The 21,087-nt window shown below is 50.3% G+C and overlaps 2 protein-coding genes across 2 annotated transcripts in view; both read left to right on the plus strand.

Annotated features, from left to right (window-relative positions):
* The window catches only part of LOC135249706 (protein diaphanous homolog 1-like), a 100,904-nt gene extending 93,672 nt beyond the window's left edge, over window positions 1–7,232 (plus strand). The window contains exons 23-25 of the mRNA XM_064325224.1: window positions 4,812–4,894; window positions 5,818–6,375; window positions 6,467–7,232. Coding sequence (XP_064181294.1) covers window positions 4,812–4,894; window positions 5,818–6,375; window positions 6,467–7,232 — 1,407 coding nt within the window. The remainder of the gene's footprint in view (window positions 1–4,811; window positions 4,895–5,817; window positions 6,376–6,466) is intronic.
* Window positions 7,233–17,103: 9,871 nt separating this feature from the next.
* Window positions 17,104–21,087, plus strand: part of LOC135250058 (protein diaphanous homolog 1) — a 35,567-nt gene continuing 31,583 nt past the window's right edge. The window contains exons 1-3 of the mRNA XM_064325895.1: window positions 17,104–17,258; window positions 17,859–17,953; window positions 20,563–20,664. Of these exons, the coding sequence (XP_064181965.1) occupies window positions 17,945–17,953; window positions 20,563–20,664 (111 nt within the window). The 5' untranslated portion in view covers window positions 17,104–17,258; window positions 17,859–17,944. The remainder of the gene's footprint in view (window positions 17,259–17,858; window positions 17,954–20,562; window positions 20,665–21,087) is intronic.

Raw genomic sequence — 21,087 nt, forward strand, 5'->3', positions numbered from 1 at the left:
ACCGAGAGAGCGTATTAAGGCTTTGTCTTTTAATATTAATATTGTTTCGGGGGAGACGTCTGGTTCTATCTGACAGCCAGTCGCAGTCTCCGCGCCCTTCGTTGTGATTCACCGCACTGTGATTGTACGAAGTGACGCCGGTTCCATTCGCACGCAGAATGCAAAGGGAAGCCATCCGTTTGGATGAGCTTTCACTTTTCAATGAAAAGAAAATGCGTGTCGGTTTCTCCGACCGTGAAATTCCGGCAAAGCGCGCCTCTGTAGCTGTTTCCTTAGCTTGGTTCTAATCCAACCCGATCTCGCGGAACAACGGATCAAAATGCGGCACTCTGGAAAACGAACCAAACGGACGTCCAAGCCATAAATATATTTATATATAAGCTCTGTGGTCTAAATAATCTAAATATATATTTTTATTAAAAGTGTCAGTCGGTCCCAGCCCTGGCGGAGCGAAATGAAAGGGAGGGAGAAATAAATCTTTCTAGAAAACGGAACGTCGGATAAATTTGATCCGTGTTTTCAAAGCAGTTGTCCAACCCTATCATCACAATGCTTCATACAGTACCAACCGTCAATGTTTGCAGGGTTTTAAACAATGGAATAAAAAAAAGTTGCATTGTTTCATAGTCAGATGCGTTCCAGGCCAACCCTGTCGCAACGCTGCATTCTCCCCGCCGCTGGATCTGCCAGCTTCGGTTTACTTGTGGTTCACTTGCCGATTTCTGCCCATGCACAATCCCGCGTCCCCACCCTCGAGCCAGTTTTTGCTCAAATGTGATTTTGGCATGAAAGCCATATGGAAATCTCATCCGTCACAGATGAGTTGTCACGGCAATTGTCGATTTGGGAGCCGTGTAACCCCAGGGGGGAAGAGAACGGGTGACTGTTCTTTAACCTTTCCCTTTCAGAGTAAAACTATAGTTATCAACATCCTCCTTTAATGCTGATGTTACCAACGAGGAGGTGATGGATTTCAGTGGATTATCTTAGAGAATCGGGTTTATTTCAGTGCAGCAGATAGGAGAAGTGACTAGATTTCAGATGTCTGTGTTTAGCAATGACCTGCTTTCATATTTTCTATGAACAATCTCTCTCTCTCTAACCCACTCACACATTTATACACACATTGAAAGAATTAGAGCATCATAATCATATTTCTCTCCGGCCATGAATGACTCTCCTCTTTGCCTTTGTGCATTGCTCTTTTCTTCCTCCCTATTTTGTTCAGTTTCTCTCTGTTGTTTTTCCTCAGAGTTTATTTGATGTCTGTCATTGATGTGACCTCACCTCTGTGTGTGTCTATGTGTGTGTCTGCCTGTGTAGGTGTGTGTGTGTGTGTGTATTTGTCTATGTATATGTACTGTTAAAAACCATCGTTTGCAGTATTTCCACTGACCCTCCTAAGTTGCGAGTCAGCTATATGTAAGGCCAACCACGGCCATTTCTACAACAAGCAGTTCTGCAGGCTGGCAGTTTGGTGACCGGCCTGAGATGAGACCGCAGGTGGGCCCTGCTCGTTTCGGTCCTGCGGTGTTTACTCCAAACCTAGCGAACGTCCGCACGTCCGCTCTAAATCATAACCCTGCTTTCTGGAGCGAGGCCCCATTATCTGAGGACCCCACTTGCATTGTTCTCCATATTCACATACAGCTGCCGATGTGGGGCAGGCACAGGCAGCGGTGAGAAAGTTGAACACTGGAGAAGGTCCTCTCAGGGTAGGGAAGTTTAGCGTGCGCGGGGGGGGGGGTGGAGAACGGCTTGCGGCTCAGAAGGCCCCCGGGGGCCCGGCAGAGTCTGAGGGGACGCGCTGTCCCCCTCGTCCCCATGCCAACGCTGCCGTTCGCTAACTCTCGTTCTGCTTAAAGATCGCCTGAGGGCAGGTTCGCTCGGAGCCCGCCGTGTTTTGTGTGCGTGTGTGTGTGTGTGTCTGTCTGTGCGTGCCTGTGAGTGTGTGTCAGTGTGTGAGTGTGCATGTGTGTGTGCGTGTGTGTGTGTGTCTGTCTGTGTGTGCGTGTGTGTGCGTGTGCATGTGTGTGTGTGTGTGCGTGTGTGTGTGCGTGCGTGTGTGTGTCTGTGTGTGTGTGTGTGTGTGTGTGAGCGGGCGCCGAGCGGTCTGTGCACGCAGGGGTCTGTAAATTCGAGCGGTCTGTGCACGCAGGGGTCTGTAAATTCAGGGCGTGGGTTCACTGCGTCGGTCGTTCTTGACATTTAAAATTTTTAAAGGCAGTTTCTCCCAAATTGTGTTCAGGGAGCGCGGGCTAATCCCCGGCCCACGGGCCTGCCCTGAGTGCTTTCCTCTGTCCTCCTTTCCGGAGCGAGGGAGTGAGGGGTAAAGGGGGATGAGGAGGGAGGGAGGGAGGAAGAGAGCTCAGGGCGGGGCCCTTGGGTGTGAGCATCGTCCTGTGTCTTGATGCTTATACTGTTATTTGCCACGCAACACCATGTATCTGTCTCTCTTTCTCTCTCTTTCTCTCTCTCTCTCACTCTGTCTCTCTCTCTCTCACACACACACACACACACACACTCTCATTCCACAGAGGGCCACGGCAGCGTGAAAATTGCTTCCATGAATATTTGATGGTGACAGGAACAGGCACTAAACTTCTGCCTGCTCTTATTCCCTGTAACATCCCCATTCCCTGGGGGCCGACAGAGCCCACGTACCGCGGGGCGCGGGGGGGAGGGGAGGAGGGGAGAGGGGGGGAGAGCTCTTCTTTAAAACTATATTGGAAATTTAAGCTCTTGTACTTTTCAGTACTTTTCACCCATGTTAATGTGTAGGCTGTACACTGTCTGTGGTTGTGTTTGCGTGCGCGTGTAAGAGAGTGTAAACTGTGTGTACAAATATCGCTGCAAGCCATTCTAATGGGCAGGAGTGATGACTCATGGGAGTGAGTGGATTTAAACTGCATTAATTTAATGTGTGCGTGTGTGTGCGTGTGTGTGTGTTTGCGTGTGTGTGTGTGCGCGTGTATAATGCTGTAATCAGATGCGTGAGATTGAGCAGCAGTCAGATAGGCAGAATGTTATTTAATATAAATGAATTGTGCTCTTATTTGAGTTTTTAAATTAAAGAAGGTACATAGATAAGCGTTTCAGCACCTAAATTTATAAAAAGACTAACTCTGAACGCTTTGCAAAAAAAGATAAGATAAGGATTTGCGCGTATCACAATAATGCCTGTCTGTGAAATGGGTTTAATATTTTTGGAGCCTTTGTACTCGCTCTAAAATGTCACGCAACAATCTCGAAGCCTCATCTTTACAGCATTTATAAACCTTTTTTTCAACTTTAAAACTTTTAAACGGCTAAGTTTTACGAACGCGGGCGCTGAATTATTTTGCTCCAGGCGGTCTCGTTTAAGCTGCTGGCTGAAATGTTGTTAAATGTGTTTCTTTTGCATTTTCTGCCTGGAGTCTGCTTCTTGTTAATGGCATTTTCAATGCTGTGCGAATCCTGCTCTGTATCTTGTGCTGTGAACGTTAGTTACATAATGGTTACCATCCTGCTTTTGTAAAGACCGTTGGTATAGCTGACCCGAAACTGATGAAGGCACAATGCCGAGATGTTTGAGACTTTGACATTGTGTTTATTGGAAAAGCACGATCGTCAGTGTTACAGGTCAGCTGCCTGAAATTATCCTACTGAGCAACAATAGTAAGAAAACTTTATTTATATAGCACTTTTCAAGGACAAGGGCCACAATGTGCTTTACCAAGTGCAAATAATAGCACCGAGAGCACTCTCTCACTCTGTCCCTCCTTCCTCCCCTCTGTCTGTGTTTTCTCCATCATCACGCTCTTTATCCCCATCACTTCTTTCTCCATCTCTCCTCTCCCTCTTTCTGTCGCTCCGTCACATTGGCATTACTTCCAGCAGGGTCACACGGACCGGTGTCACGGATACGCTGACCCCTCTCTACCTCCCTCCGTCCAATCATGACCTGCTTAGTTACTGTGCCCGCGGGATTATGGACTTGTGCTAGTGACCCGAGAGAGAGAGAGAGAGTGAGAAAGAGAGAGAGAATGAGAGAGAGGGATTCTGGGTCTGCGTTATGTTTCCTGGCGTGGAGGATGGCACAGCTTGTGGAACAAATGCAGGGCTCGGGGAGGTTGGCGAGGGAGAGCCCTCAGAGACTGGCAGGGTGGCGAGGGGTGGGGGGGGTCGCCACGGAGAGACCGGGGTCTGGACAGGGTGGTGTCTCCTCCACCAGCGCATTACAATCAGTCAAGACATCTGTCCTTTTAAACCAGAGGAAGCTTCTTCTCACATCTTTAACTGTAACTGCAGTGACTGAACTCACCTCTCCTGTTGAGGGTAAATAGTCATTGAAACTATTCGTTAGGTCTTCATTGGTGCTTAGTTTTCATTCTGTGTCTATGGAACCACAAATCCAGCCAAGCGCAGCAGCACTTTTAAAGATAATTTATCTCAAGTTGGCCAGTTCCCCCTCTTTACCACAGGAGGGCGCACTTGAGACAGGAGACCAATGGCGCTCCTCAAAAGCCGCAGTTCCGTTTCCAGACAGCAGGTGTGCGCAGTTGAGCTGGGTTTGGAGCTCTGCCCGGGCCCGTGCACAGTTCAGGGTGTCGGCTGACCCGTCGTGTCACGCCTGGTTTGAGGGGCGCCGTTTCCTGTTTATTCAGATCAGCGCTCCTGCTCCGCTCTGTGTGGGGTTGGGGACAGGCCTGCCCGTGCCGTTACCTTAGTAACACCTCAGAGTTCAGCTGCGCCACGCCTGCGCTGGCGTTCGGCTGCGCTAGAGAAGGCCAGAACGAACCGAGAGGCCCCCTGTGTGATTCGGGTTCCAGCGTCTGCAGGTGGAGGAGAGAGGGGCGGAACGGGGGGGCGCTGGGGGGGCTCTGGAGCAGACGCAGCTTCAGCAGCAGCAGCAGTAATCATTCTCCCCCGGACCGGAGAGCCGAGCGCTGTATCTCGCCGTGAAGGTGGAGAGAAAGGAGACTGAGTCAGCCTGCGTGAGCGCGGTGGTGCGGGGGAAGGGCATTGGCTTTATTAAACCTGTCAGAAGGGGACATGACCGGGACAGTTGTCATTACGGATTACCTTGCCCAATCTAAAGAGCGCAGCGGTGGGCGGGGGGGCGGGGTCAGTGTCAGATCGTCACGGGAACGGCCGGGCGTGCCTCTGGGCCACGCCCCTGCGTGTTCAGCCGCGCGAGACGGGAATTATAAATGTGCAGCACTCATACAAACGTGAGATGAGTTACTCCACACAGAGTGGCTTAACCTTCACCGCTCCACACACACGCACGCACACACACACACACACGCACACATACACACACACACGCACACACACGCACGCATGCACACACACACACGCACGCACACACACACACACGCACACACACTCACACACACACACACGTGGGCTCATGCACAAACACACGCATGCACACACACACTCCCGCACACACACGTGCGCTCATACACGAACACACACATGCGCATACACACACACACTCACACACACGTGCGTTCATACACGAACACACACATGCGCACGCACGCGCACGCACACATACTCACGCAGACACACACACGCGCACTCACATACACGCACGCATACACACACTCATGCACACTCACACACACTCACGTAGACACACACTCACACACACGCACATGCACACACGCACATACACACACGTTGTGCACGCCACACACAGAGAAGAAGCGCTGATTGTGTCCCTCTGTTCTTCAGAGAACACAGACCGCTTTCATTGCCGTCAGCTTTGATCTTAATGAGCAGCTGATTGGCGCACATGATCACCCCGTGTCACACGCTGCTCTGCAGACACATGATCACCCCGTGTCACACGCTGCTCTGCAGACACATGATCACCCCGTGTCACACGCTGCTCTGCAGACACATGATCACCCCGTGTCACACGCTGCTCTGCAGACACATGATCACCCCGTGTCACACGCTGCTCTGCAGACACATGATCACCCCGTGTCACACGCTGCTCTGCAGACACATGATCACCCCGTGTCACACGCTGCTCTGCAGACACATGATCACCCCGTGTCACACGCTGTTCTGCAGACACATGATCACCCCGTGTCACACGCTGCTCTGCAGACACATGATCACCCCGTGTCACACGCTGTTCTGCAGACACATGATCACCCCGTGTCACACGCTGCTCTGCAGACACATGATCACCCCGTGTCACACGCTGCTCTGCAGACACATGATCACCCCGTGTCACACGCTGTTCTGCAGACACATGATCACCCCGCGTCACACGCTGTTCTGCAGACACATGATCACCACGTGTCACACGCTGTTCTGCAGACACATGATCACCCCGTGTCACACGCTGCTCTGCAGACACATGATCAACCCCGTGTCACACGCTGCTCTGCAGACACATGATCACCCCGTGTCACACGCTGCTCTGCAGACACATGATCACCCCGTGTCACACGCTGTTCTGCAGACACATGATCACCCCGTGTCACACGCTGCTCTGCAGACACATGATCACCCCGTGTCACACGCTGCTCTGCAGACACATGATCACCCCGTGTCACACGCTGTTCTGCAGACACATGATCACCCCGTGTCACACGCTGCTCTGCAGACACATGATCACCCCGTGTCACACGCTGCTCTGCAGACACATGATCACCCCGTGTCACACGCTGCTCTGCAGACACATGATCACCCCGTGTCACACGCTGTTCTGCAGACACATGATCACCCCGTGTCACACGCTGTTCTGCAGACACATGATCACCCCGTGTCACACGCTGTTCTGCAGACACATGATCACCCCGTGTCACACGCTGCTCTGCAGACACATGATCACCCCGTGTCACACGCTGCTCTGCAGACACATGATCACCCCGTGTCACACGCTGCTCTGCAGACACATGATCACCACGTGTCACACGCTGTTCTGCAGACACATGATCACCCCGTGTCACACGCTGCTCTGCAGACACATGATCACCCCGTGTCACACGCTGCTCTGCAGACACATGATCACCACGTGTCACACGCTGTTCTGCAGACACATGATCACCCCGTGTCACACGCTGTTCTGCAGACACATGATCACCACGTGTCACACGCTGCTCTGCAGACACATGATCACCCCGTGTCACACGCTGTTCTGCAGACACATGATCACCCCGTGTCACACGCTGCTCTGCAGACACATGATCACCATGTGTCAGTCCAATCGCCAGTGGGATCTGTGACTGAGCTTACCCGGAATGCCATCCTCATCCTTACCCAGAATGCAGTTCTGAGAGCTGCAGGATCTTTAGACTTACAGGGTACTCTGCTCTGTATTCTTTACATGTAAAAGTCTGTCTCCCTACAGTTAAAGCCAAAGTGTTCCACTCTGAGGCATTGTGTGAGGTCACTGAGGGCCCTGACCTGTGGCGATGGACATTCTGTCCGGTAATATAGCACTGGAAACCTCTCTTACTCAGAATCAGCACTGGACTGTCCAGACTGTGAATCCAAAGGATCTGAGAGACTTGTTTTCATCCTTACCCAGAATTCAGCTGGGCTTTGTAACATAGGGGATTAACCACATTCTTACCCAGAATGCAGTTGTATTCTGCAATACAGTGAGCTTGTCCTGATCCTTACCCAGAATGCAGTTCTGTTCTATAATACAGAGCTGTACACATCCTAACCCAAAATGCAGTTCTGTTCTGTTTCACAGTGCTTCTTCATCCTTGCCCAGAATGCTATTCTGTTCCTGACACAGAGAGCTGTCTTCATCCTTACCCAGAATGCCACTCTGTTGTGTAATAGAGAGCTGTCCTCATCCTTACCCAGAATGCAGTTCAGTTCTGTAATACAGAGAGCTGTCCTTATCCTTACCCAGAATGCCGCTCTGTTCCTGACAGATGCTGCATAAAAAGTCCGCCCCCTCCTCGCTCTCTCCTTCACGCCCGGCCCCCACACCGTGGCGATTTTTAACAGCACTGAGTGGGCCATTTGAGCGGGCGGAGAGGGGGGGGGCGGGGGGTTCACTCCGGGACACGCTCGCTCCCAAAACCCGGCACGCCAGATGAATTTCTCGGTATGAAGGGAGCTCTTATGCAAATCTCAGGTTTGCGGAGTCGTTAGAAGTGGGCAGCAGAGGGCACGGCAATTCCCTCCCTTCTCTCCGATTCGCCTCACGCGCTGTGCGGTGGGCGATGTCCTCTCCGTGTGGGGAACCGGCCAATGAGAGTGTAGCTGGTGTGCTGGGACTCAGCCAGGGAGCTGTCCTGATTCTTACCCAGAATGCATCCCTGTGCCCTGACACATTTAGGCTTATTAATTTTGAGTCCCGCTCCGTTTTAGTCTTTTTGGAGAGGGTAACTCCAGCCCTGACAGGAGGGGGGCACTGCTCACTGTATTGAATCAGACCCGTTTTGGCTCTCTGGAGTCTGGGTTTTGGGGAATTAACTCTTTGGGTAAAGAGTCTGGGTTTTGGAGTGAGTCTGGGTTTTGGAGCGAGTCTGGGTTTTGGAGTGAGTCTGGGTTTTGGAGTGAGTCTGGGTTTTGGAGTGAGTCTGGGTTTTGGAGTGAGTCTGGGTTTTGGAGCGAGTCTGGGTTTTGGAGCGAGTCTGGGTTTTGGAGCGAGTCTGGGTTTTGGGGAATAGGTCTGGGTTTTAGAATGAGTCTGGGTTTTGGAGTGAGTCTGGGTTTTGGAGCGAGTCTGGGTTTTGGAGTAGGTCTGGGTTTTGGAGTGAGTCTGGGTTTTGGAGTGAGTCTGGGTTTTGGAGCGAGTCTGGGTTTTGGAGTAGGTCTGGGTTTTGGAGTGAGTCTGGGTTTTGGAGTGAGTCTGGGTTTCGGGGAATAGGTCTGGGTTTTGGGGTATGAGTCTGGGTTTTAGAATGAGTCTGGGTTTTGGAGCGAGTCTGGGTTTTGGAGCGAGTCTGGGTTTTGGAGTGAGTCTGGGTTTTGGAGCGAGTCTGGGTTTTGCAGTATGAGCTCTTTTCCACGTGTGTCTCTGGAGCAGAAACACATTCCTCAGAGCAGGAGAACAGCGGGGGGATGAGCCGGGCTGAGGAAGAGGTGAGAAAGAGGAGGGTGAAGAGAGGGCTGCCAGACCAGGGGGCGCCCTGCTTAGTCTGTGTCTGTCTGTCCGTCCGTCTGTCTCCGTCCAGACGGCTCGCCGCCGAGCAGACGCCGAGCAGACTCTGACGGTGTGGAAACGCAAACAGAGCTCTCGGCTCGGCCTCCTTAGATTTTCCAGCTCCGCTAACACACCTCCCCCCCCCACACCAGGGGTTACAGCTCATCACCGCGGTCGCCAAATTCCTCAGCGGTACGACCGCGTGGGGACCCCGCTCCGGATCCGGCTGCTGCTGGTTTTTGTGTCAGCCAGGCCTTCCCAGCTCTGTGAAAGATCTTTTCAGCTGCTGCCATTTCTTTAGACTATTGAGGCATTTCTAAAGTTTCCCTCTGGTCTGTGAGGCATGCGGGTGGGAGGGTTGAGGATTTTCAGGTGTACTGTGTGGTACGTGTGTGTGAGGGGGCTGTGGGTTTTGAGGTGTGGTGTGTGTGTGAGGGGGCTATGAGTTTTGGGGTGTACTGTGTGGTACATGTGTGTGAGGGGGCCGTGGGTTTTGAGGTGCACTGTGTGGTACGTGTGTGTGTGTGAGGGCGCTGTGGGTTTTGAGGTGTACTGTGTGGTACGTGTGTGAGGGTGCTGTGGGTTTTGGGGTGTACTGTGTGGTATGTGTGTGTGAGGGCGCTGTGGCTTTTGAGGTGTACTGTGTGGTATGTGTGTGTGAGGGCGCTGTGGCTTTTGAGGTGTACTGTGTGGTACGTGTGTGAGGGTGCTGTAGGTTTTGAGGTGTACTGTGTGGTGTGTGTGTGAGGGTGCTGTGGGTTTTGAGGTGTACTGTGTGGTACGTGTGTGTGAGGGGGCTGTGGGTTTTGAGGTGTACTGTGTGGTACGTGTGTGTGAGGGGGCTGTGGGTTTTGAGGTGTACTGTGTGGACTGTGTGTGAGGGTGCTGTGGGTTTTGAGGTGTACTGTGTGGTGTGTGTGTGGGGGGGCTGTGGGTTGTGTATGTTTGCGAGCGTAGTGAGGTTTGAGGTGTTCTGGGAGGGGCTGATTATTTGATAGCTCACATCTGAACAGTAGAATGGAGGGTGTGGGTTGATATAATGCAGATTATGGGTCTCCTTTCTGTTTGACCTTCGATGTTTCAGAGGAACCTTCTCCGTACTTCCAGTCCTCTTCTCTTTCCCTCTGTTTCCTGCTCTTCTCCTCTATCCCTCTTTCTCACCGCTCTCAGCATCACTCCCTCGTCATTGATAGGCTGCTATAATTATGCTGGTCTAATTGCTGCTTCGTTCCTGGAGTATGTGCAGTATTGGTTCTGTGTGTGTGTGTGTGTGTGTGTGGGTGTGTGTGTGATATCCGATGTACTGCTGGAGGAAGGTGATGTGAGTGCATCGCATGGCCTTCACGGGTAGAGAAGCAGAGAGAGGCCAGTCCAGCCCTGAGAGGATGCACACACACACACACACGCACACACACGCACGCACACACACACACATATGCACACATACACGCACACACACAGAGGCACACACATACACACATGCACGCACGTGCACACACACACACACAGACACACGCACACACACACACCCTGCAGGAGGGCATTCGGCCTTACTCTCCCTGCAGAAATACCTACAAGGACTCTCTGCCTCCAGGCCTCATTACTGCTCTGCTGCTTTCGCCAAAAGCACCTTTACTGTGAGCAGGGAGACAGAAACTCTCCATGACCCCCAATATCTCTCTCTCTGTCTCTCTCTCTCTCTCTCTCACACACACCTTCACAGACACTCACACACACTCCATCCCTCTTTAACACAGCCACACTGCATCAGTCTATAAAATAAACTCACTCTCTCCATCTCTCTCTCTCCCGCGCACACACACACACACACACACACACACACTGCGTCCCTCTTTAACACAGCCACACTACATAGCTCTATAAAATATACTCACTCTCCATCTGTCTTACACACGCACACGTGTGTGAACGTACACACAGCCACACTGCATCGGACAATAAGATAAATTCACTCTCGCCATCGCTCTTTCTCGCTTACACACACGCACGCACTCACCCTCACACACAAATGTTTTACATTTTGATTTTCGCGAGAGAACTTCGGAGGCTTTTTAGCACTCTCAAAACAGGACACGTTCATGGAGAAAACAGTGCAATTCATTATTTGGCCAGTGGAGGGCACTGTTTACCCACAGACGCACGCTTTTGCTGTAATATAGGTGGTATGCATCCGCCTGTTTTTTATGTGCAGTGTCTCTGGGTCATGACCAGGTCTCATAATTTATCTACACACCTGGCACTCTTTATGACCACACACACACACACACACACACACACACACACACACACAGCCTTACTTTAGTCTAAACTCAGATGCTCTGCTCTGTGATAACTCTGAAGCAGGATCCATGAAACCGAATGGTACTTGCTATGCACCAGAATACCAGGACTACCTGAGCAGAGCCTGTAACTGTGACTTGTGACTCACCTTGGTATCTGTGGTACAGATTTCTGCTCAGCAGTGTGGCACAGTGGCCCGTGTTCACAAAGTTGCTGGTTTAAATTCTAGCAGGGTTATATTTAACCTGAAATTTTTCTGTGAAGTATGCAGCTGTATAAGTGGTAATATATACTATATTTAAATGCCTCAGTCTCAGTATAATAGAATAATAATGTTAATAGTTTAAAAAAAAAAAAAACATTTTTCTGTTCTTGTGCTTCATCAGGAAGACTGAGTTGTAAAATCTTTTATTTTTTTATTTCACCAGGCAAGTCATTAAAAACAAATTCTTATTTACAATGGTGGCCTGGAAAGGGACAAAAGCCATTTAGGGAAGGGGAGGTGGGCTAGAAGATAAAAGTATGTTAAAAGCACAAAATACATCAATAATAACTAAACATGAAAAATAGGCTTTTGAAACCTCAGGACTGTAATCTAATGTTTGTTTTACAATATATATATTTTTTAATTGTTGTTTTGCTCTGTTTGCAGTAAGGTACATTTCCTGTTCACCTGCTTGTTCTTCTCATTGGAAAAAATTAATATTGGCGGTTAGTGGCAGGGCTGCAGTATGTTGACCTAGAAGCAGAGGTGTAAAACCCAGCTTTTTTTCCCATGGTATTTTGTTCCAGTCACCTCAATTTGCTGATTAGTACAATTCTTTAGCCAGGAGGTACAGCACACACCCGCTCACAGACACACTCACACACATGCACACACTACCCCTGCGCATTATCCCTCTGCCTAAACACTCTGCATGCACAGGGAATGTCCTTTTTTGGTTGTACCTTTAGTTTAATTTGCACACGATTTTTTCGACATGTAGTTTGCCTCAAAACCCATTACATTTTTAATAATAATTAAGAAACTACCTGATGTGTGAAATTTAAAAAATGGATGCTGCAGTTGCACTGAACAGACACCAGGGGTGCGCAAGTGAGCAGGGACGAAGCCCCTCCCCCGAGCCCTCCCCTCCGGCCTGGCCCTCCCATTTCCTCCCCGCGGGCCCCCCTTCCCGGCCGCGCCCCGGCCATCTGTTCCTCCGGCAGACATGTTCTGACTCACAGCTGCCGCTGGCTGGACTCCATTTTCTTCCTGCTTTTCTCTGCACAAACAGGATAAAGGGCCTCTTTCTGCTATTCAGTCCCCTGGGAACCCCCCCCCCCCTCCTCCCCTTTTCCCCTTTTGTGCCGTCGTCCCTAGCAACCGGCAGGCCAGCGGCTTGCCAACCACCTTCCACTGTTAGCCAAACACCCTGCCGCCCCCCTCCCCCCCGAAAACCTCCATGTGGGGACTTTTAAAGTTTAAAGAGCTCTCTCCTAAACCTCTGACAGTGCGTAGCTATTAAAACCACGGTGTACAAACGCAGCAATTTAGAACGGTTTAAAAAAACATGCCTTTAAAAACAGGGTGTTTTCCCCAAACTAGTCAGAAACCTCAAGAGTTCTTCAAAAGGCTTATGCTTTTAAAAACTCTGAATACAGATTTTTTTTAAACTGTGTTTAAAAACTGTTTACTCTGACTTTTTCAGGTTCGCCAGCACTTTAGCCTTCACATACAGGATTATCTGCTCTTGAGTAGATTACTTTAAATGCTGTTAAACTCGATTTACAAATTACAGACAGGAGGTATGTCAGATTAGAATCGTTTCTGTTTATGTGCTGTAGTACTTTTGCAAGTGTTCAGTTAACTTTTATGAGTTTAAGCTTGATTTAATTTGGGCTCGGCTTAATTCAGTTTTTAAGGTTACAAAAATAGCTGTTTTCCTCGTGATACATATTTCAATGGTAAAATGGAGCATATATATTATGAAAGTATCATTTTACACTGTTAAAGCACTTTTAACTTGGCAGGATTGGACAGAAAACCACAGAAAAATTTTGTTTATGGAAAAATTTAGTAAAAGAAGTTTACTAGTTTGTAGTTCCACATGTTGGCCAATGGAGGGCAATAGAGCACCACTGACCTATGTTTGGCTTTTCTTTGAACAAAAGAATCCGTCATCTGTAAGCTTTTATTGTAAAAAAAAATAGTCATAACCTTACCCACACAAAGGGGTTTCAGAAGGGGGGAGGGGGAAAGAGAGAGAGAGCCTTTTATAGAACCGGGAGTGTAATCAGACTGAGGGGTTTTTTTAAACACAATGTAAAATGCAAGTCAGGCAGATCCTCCCATTCCAGCTTTCTGACCCTACGTCTGTAACCCACACCTTTTATGGAAGGGAACAAAGAGGAGAAACTGTGTGTGTGTGTGTGTGTGTGTGTGCGCGTGTATGTGTCTGACTGCATGTGTGAGTGATACAGAAAAACATCGTACTGGCTGTGTGCACCTCTGTTTAATCTTTAAATGTCACAGAAGCTCAGAGTTGACATTGTACACACTGTATTGTTGTGAGATTCATCCTCATGGGGGGTGGGGTGGGGAGCTGGGCACTGTAGCCCCCCCTGCCCCATACCAACAGCTGTTCAGTAAATGAGGGAGAGAGAGGGGGGAGGTGGGGAAGAGAGAGAGGGGGGAGAGAGCTGAGACGCTTTGTTTCTGAATCTCAGCTCAGAGAAGCAGGCTAAGAGAAGACGCTGAATCACAGTAGCCCCTTCAGAGAGAGGATGTTAGCTGACAGAGTCCAGAGCAGGCCTCTGGACAGGACACAGCTGTGGGCGGGACCTACACCACCCCCCCACCCCCATCTTTTAAAGTATTTTTCTGGGAGGCAAGTCAAATATGATCCCTGTGATTGGTTTGCCAGTAATTTCAGAATGCCTGTAATTTGGGTAAGAAATCGTTTCCATGTGGCAGCAGGAAGAGTGACTCAGGAGGAGCGGACGATGGTGGCTGTTCCTGGGTCAGTCGGTAGGGGTGTGCCATTGAGCCGTGAATGAGAGCTGCTCTCGAGGATTGTATGTCTGTGGCTGTTCCCGGATCAGTCAGTAGGGGTGTGCCATTGAGCTGTGAATGAAGCAACACTGCTCTCAGAGCAGCCATTTCATGAGCTCTCTGCTCCATTTTACCTCCCAGTGTGGAATCAGCTTTATTATTAATGAATGTGTCTGCTCTATAAATACAACTGAACATATGCACACACGCGCCCACTTATGTGCACACGCGTACACACACACACACAGACCCCACATACGTGCGTGCACACACACACGCTCCCACAAACGCACACACACACACACATTCGTGCACACAGACACACACACACACACACACAGCTGATTTTATGTTGTGTCTCTGCACTGTCTCTCAGAGGTCAGCCTCTGTACTTCAGGGAAGGGTTTGGAGGTCAGCGCTGCTGTCCCATAGGTCCGTGGGATTTAGACTGCGGTTCTGCCTCGTCAGGAAGTGACTGCAGTAGCAGGTCACATGTTGGCGTGTGGTTCTCTGTGTCATTGTGAGGGGGAGTGCTTGCTGATGTGCATGGCTGTGTGCGCTAAGCTTGTTCCCCAGGGAGAGAATCTGACCCAAACAGGACTAGCACAGCAGAGTTCTGCTGGTTTCCAGTAAGGAGAGGAGGAACTAGGCAGACACACACACATGCGTGCGCGCACACACACACACACACACACACACACTTATACATCACTCAAATTCATACACACACAAATACTGACACACAGATACTCACATATTGGCACACAAACTAGTATATACACAAAATCAAGCGCACACAAACAGGGATTCGTAAACACACACACTGACACACACGCATACCGATACGCAGAAGTCTAGGCTTTCCAGCTGTCCTGTCATTGCTATACACAAAACACACACCGACTGTGACCAAAACGCCCTTTGTGTTCCTCACCTTGGGGTCAAGCCGGCAGCTGCCGCTATTAAGGACACCCCCTAACAACACACCCACACCCCTCTGTCAGGCACACGTCCCTCACTGGGGGTGCAGGGGCCCACGTACCGCCTTCACAAAGCCTGTGTGTGAATGATCTCGGGGTGAAGGGGCGTTGCGTGTTTCGGTGTGCTTGTGGGGACACGCTCTCGCTCACGGACGCACACGGGCCTTCCTGCGGTGACCGTGCAGCTGTGGCAGCCATTATCTCTGCGCCTTTGTGTCTTTGTTCACACGCCGCTCTTCCTGCCGCGAGCAGAAGCCTGCTCCTGGAGCGTTGAGTCACAATAGCGTTCAGGCGGCTGATGAGACCAGCTGCGGCTGTGGGGATACACAGCCGCCTGAACACGCAGCTGCCTGAACACGGCCCGAGGGCGCACTGTGCTGGGCGGGACCCGGCCGAAACCTCTGGACCGGCATCCCGAGTGCATGATGGGATACGGAGCTGGGCACCGAGGGGGGAAAAGCCCCATTAGGAAGCGGAGTTCCTCTCCTCTAATTTAATATTCCACACTCCGCTCTCCCTCGCTCTTTCCCTCCCTCCCTCAGTGAGAGGGGCTTTTGTCTTTCGGCCTCTGATGGAGGGACGCGGCAGACGAGGTCCTCCTCGGGCACAACGGCGGCTTTGTGGCCCGGCAGACGGGGTGGAGTGACCGCTGTACGCGAGATGGGTCACATGCTAGCCGTATACCGACGGCGTCTTTTCAAACGCGCCGGCGCTTTATACCCCCGGAACGAGCGACCGAGCGACCAATCAGCCTGCCGAAACCCGTCACAGCGGGTTGCGCGCTCTCAAAGGGGAACGCTGTTCGTTTTAGCTTGGCTTATTTGGCGCATTTGCGCCCGTTTCGGTGATTAGCCAAAGGGGCTGGGGGGGGACTGTTTTGTGCCCAAGAGCTCTGTGCTGAAATGAATGGTTTGTGCTGGTTTAGTCATCTCCGCATCATTCAGGGGCTGTGTGGCGTGGGGGTCAGCCACCTCGCTGCTAACAGAGGGGCTTTTAGAAGGAGTGATTTATGGCTCGTCCACGTCAGCCCCCCCCCCCCCACTAACGCATTTCTCCCTTAATATGATTGCTGATGGGATGATGTCACCAGCAGCCGCTGGCAATTATAGATTTTTATAGATTAGCAGAGAGGAGGAGGAGGAGGGGGAGCTGACCTTTCGGTCGTGCTTCAGAGCTGAGCGCGCGTACGTTTGCGTGATTCAATATTTGTGTATCTGCGAGGCGGCGCGTTTAATGATAGACCAGCCCGATTAATCATCCGTGGAGGTAACCTCGTTAAGCGGTGCCGTGTTCCAAGTACAAGACCCCTTTGGGAAGCCTGTGCAGGCAGCCACAGTGCTGGGCTTTACATACCGAGGCCCACTGTAACAGCAATAAATCTCCTCCCCTCTGTCAGCTGTATGAGGTGCTGGTCTGGATGTGGGCGGGGCTGCGTTTGCCTAATTTAATGACAGGGGTGCATTATGGGAAAGTGGCTGGTTCTGTCGGACGGGATGTGATGTCAGGGGTCAGATGTGCACCTCTGAGCCGGTGAGCAATGCTCCCCCAGACCTTTGCGCATCACTAATATCCTTCCCCCAGAAACGCAAGCGCAAGGTCCTGCCTGTCTGAGTCATCTGCGTGTCAGAGGCTCCAAACATGTAGCTGCCAGAATCGTCAGGGCGGTGTTAAAATCCACAGGTTCTGTCTCTGAATGTGTCCATTCTCCCCTCTCCTCCCTTTCTCACAGTCAAGAAAGACCAGGACGGAGCGGAAGACAAGAAGAGCACAGTCAAGAAGAAGGTGAAGGAGCTGAAGGTCCTGGACTCCAAATCGTCTCAGAATCTCTGTGAGTTTGCTTCTGCTGGGCCAATATGGCTGCCCTCATCATAGCCAGCCAGTGAGTGGGCAGTGACTGTTTTGGGTGCTTTAATTCAGTATAAGTTTAGTGTTCTGAGGTGTGCTATGAGAAACTCAAAAGCATATGTACCCCCCCCCCCAAAGTGTGCCTCCCTCCATTGCATTAATACTCTGATTTATTATTAATACCAAACTCCTCATCCAATGAGAACAACATATGTTCCCTTCATTGAAGTTTAGTGCCCTGCCTTAGCCGCAAAGAAATCCTCTATAACACTGGTGGTAAGTGTGTAATTTTACAGGTTTAGCTCCTCCCTGGGTCTGACCTCGTGTGTGATGACAGCGATGTCATTGACAGACTGTTGACAGCAATGTCGTAGTCATGGTGATAGTAGTCAGGTCATGGACAGGATAAGTGATGTCATGGACAGGGTGATGGCAGTGATTTGTTTGGCAGTGCAGTGACAGTGATCTGATTGGCAGAGGGTGATTTGTGGTGTTATTGACAGTATGATTGCCGTGATATGATTGGAAGGATGACAAGACTGATGTAATTGACGTCGGGTGATGTCATCGCTTCTGTTTCCAGCCATTTTCCTGGGCTCCTTCCGGCTGCCGTACGAGGAGATAAAGAACGTCGTCCTGGAAGTGAACGAGAAGGTCCTCACGGAGTCCATGGTGCAGGTACCCCACCCTCTACACCCTGTTCTGCTCCACCTCCGTGTCGCAGTCATTCACTCCGCCCTCAGACTGTCTGCCTCGCGGTGTTTGGCCGTCATTTGCACCTACAGCAGCAGCAGCAGGCCGTCCCAATCCAGACCCATTCTCCTGTGACGGATCACTCATCCTGCAGCCTGTCCCACTAAGGGCCTGTCTAATCCCCACTCACTCCATGGCAGGATGGCCTTCCTGTAGGAAACAGAGACTGACAGTAGCTGCAGGACTTTACTGGGGATATTCGCTGTAATTATACAGAATGGGAATTTAGTGTTTCTCTGGCTGTGAGTTTGGTCGGTAGTCACATTTAAGTCAGGAATAGTTTTATTTAAATGAACGCCTGTCCCTAAACACAAAGCTCTCTGCCACGGAAGAAATATTGTAATAAAATGACAAATCTGTACCCAAACCTCGACAAAAGTGTCTGTTGGAAATGACAGCTGTTGGCTCCCTGGCAGAACTGTTGGGAGGATGAAGTGTAAGGAGCTCGCGGCCATCTTAACTGGGTTCTCCCTCAGATTACAGCCTGAGCGCAAACTTAGTGAAGCCAAACTTTCTCCTCCAGATCCTCTACTGCATTAACGCAGATGCAGGGATAGCCCCATTAAAACACATGGATGTAGACCTCGGTGTGTCAATGATTTCCTCAAATTGTGTGTGTGTGTGAGAGAGAGAGAGAGAGAGTGTCTGAGTGTTTGTGTGTGTATGTGTGTATGCATGTGTAAGAATGAGTGTGTGTGAGAGCGAGTGACTGTGTGTGTATGCGCATGTGTAAGAATGTGTGTGTGTGAGGGAGTCTGAGTGACTGTGTGTGTTTGCGCATGTGTAAGAATGAGTTTGTATAAGTGCCTTACTGACTGCGTGTGTGTGTGTCTGAGTAACTGCATGCGTACGTGTGTGTTCAGTTTTATTGTATAACACTTATTACAGGGACACAGTCACACATACACTTCAGCAGAAAATAGAACAGATATGAAAGGCTGGGCCTGACCTCCCTAAAAATCACAGCAGCTCACAGGAAGTCACAGTGTCTGTGAAAGCTCCCTGCTGGGAAGGAGTCTTGGAAGGAACTCAGCTCAGAGACAGGGCCCGTCCTCCCCTGGCAGGCCTGCAGCCTGTAGTTAAAGCAACACGGGGAGCTGAAGGGGAATCTGCTGAGAATAAATAACTGTAGTGACTGAGCACGGTACAGTCTGGGGTTTCACACAAGATGGTTCAAGGGTGTTCAGTACAACTGTGTTCAGTATATCATTACATTACATTACATTTATTTAGCAGACGCTTTTATCCAAAGCAACGTACAAAAGTGCATATCATGGTCATTGGACAACTAGAACAAGACCAGGTTAAAACCTAGTATATGACTGGACCTAACACACGTGATCCGGCCGACCAATGGTGTAACTTCATAACTCGGCCGACCAATGGTGTAACTTCATCACGCAGTCACTCACTCACTCAGTCACAGACATTCGCGTTTGTAGGGCTGGCCCCGCTTTTGTGGTCCAGCCAAAAACACAGGTTCACTAAGGTACAAACTCATCCTAAGCTCATCTTAACAGACATTCGTCGTTCGTCTGTTGCTGTATCAAACCAGAAGAGAGATTCTTTTACTGCTTCCAGCGCGGCTAAGATTCGCCAGTGAGACATGAGTAAATAGGTTTTAATGCCAGAATGTCTTTCTCACCTCGTTAAAAGGCTGTTGATGTTAATGAGTCCAGCTGTTTAGTCTAATTCCATAGTCTCTGAAGCACTGTAGCGGAGGTGCCTCGTTTGAATAATGAACAGTCTGTAGGGAGAGTTCACAGACACTTTGACCCTAGTGAAGCACAAACAGTGTTTTAATGCACAAATATTTACATCAAGCTCTGAAGGGACGGCAGAGGCTTTGCCTGCTGTGATTTGAATAGCAGAGTTACTGTGCTCAGTGCGGAGTTACTGTGCTCAGTGCAGAGTCACTGTGCTCAGTGCAGAGTTACTGTGCTCAGTGCAGAGTTACTGTGCTCAGTGCAGAGTAACTGTGCTCAGTGCAGAGTTACTGTGCTCAGTGCAGAGTTACTGTGCTCAGTGCGGAGTTACTGTGCTCAGTGCAGAGTTACTGTGCTCAGTGCAGAGTTACTGTGCTCAGTGCAGAGTAACTGTGCTCAGTGCAGAGTTACTGTGCTCAGTGCAGAGTTACTGTGCTCAGTGCAGAGTAACTGTGCTCAGTGCAGAGTTACTGTGCTCAGTGCAGAGTTACTGTGCTCAGTGCAGTGTTACTGTGCTCAGTGCAGAGTCGCTGTGCTCAGTGCAGAGTTACTGTGCTCAGTGCAGAGTCACTGTGCTCAGTGCAGAGTTACTGTGCTCAGTGCAGAGTTACTGTGCTCAGTGCACTGGTCCAGCAGTCTCTGGTATTAGAGCTCGGCCCAAGGGCTCAAGCCTCTGTTTGTGGATGAAAATCACTGGTGTGTTCTGTATCTCTGAAAGACAGTCTCTTTCTCTCTTTCTCTCCCTTTGTCCCTCCTTGCCCTCCCCCCTCCTTCCTTCTCTCTTCCTCTCTCCCTCTCTCTGTCCCTCTTTCTCTCTTTCTTTCTCAGAACTTGATTAAGCAGTTGCCAGAGGAGGAGCAGCTCAATGTTCTGGCGGAAATGAAAGATGAGTACGAGGACCTGGCTGAGGCAGAGCAGTTTGGAGTGGTGGTGAGGGCTCTGTGCACACACACACGCACACACACACACGGGCACACACACACACACACACACACACACACACACACACGGACACACACGCACACATACACACACACACGCACACACACACACATACACACGGACACACACACACACACACACAAAATGAACTTTGTTCCCCTGTGCTCCGAGGAGAGTCGGTTATATAGAAGTTTTTTTATTGTACAAAGTCTATATTCACAAGTAAAAGAACTCTCTCTTCCACCATTATTGAAGCATTCCATCACATAGCAGCTAAAATAGCCCCCGTTGCTGCCAAGAGACTGTGCGGTCTGCTTCAGTAATTAAATAACAGACTGTCCTGTCCCTCAGTCTCTCTGACCTGTACCACGTGACCCCTGACCCCTGACCCCTGTCCCCGCGACCTCCCCG

Source organism: Anguilla rostrata, chromosome 3 (genome assembly GCF_018555375.3).
Source record: "Anguilla rostrata isolate EN2019 chromosome 3, ASM1855537v3, whole genome shotgun sequence".
NCBI lineage: Eukaryota > Metazoa > Chordata > Actinopteri > Anguilliformes > Anguillidae > Anguilla > Anguilla rostrata.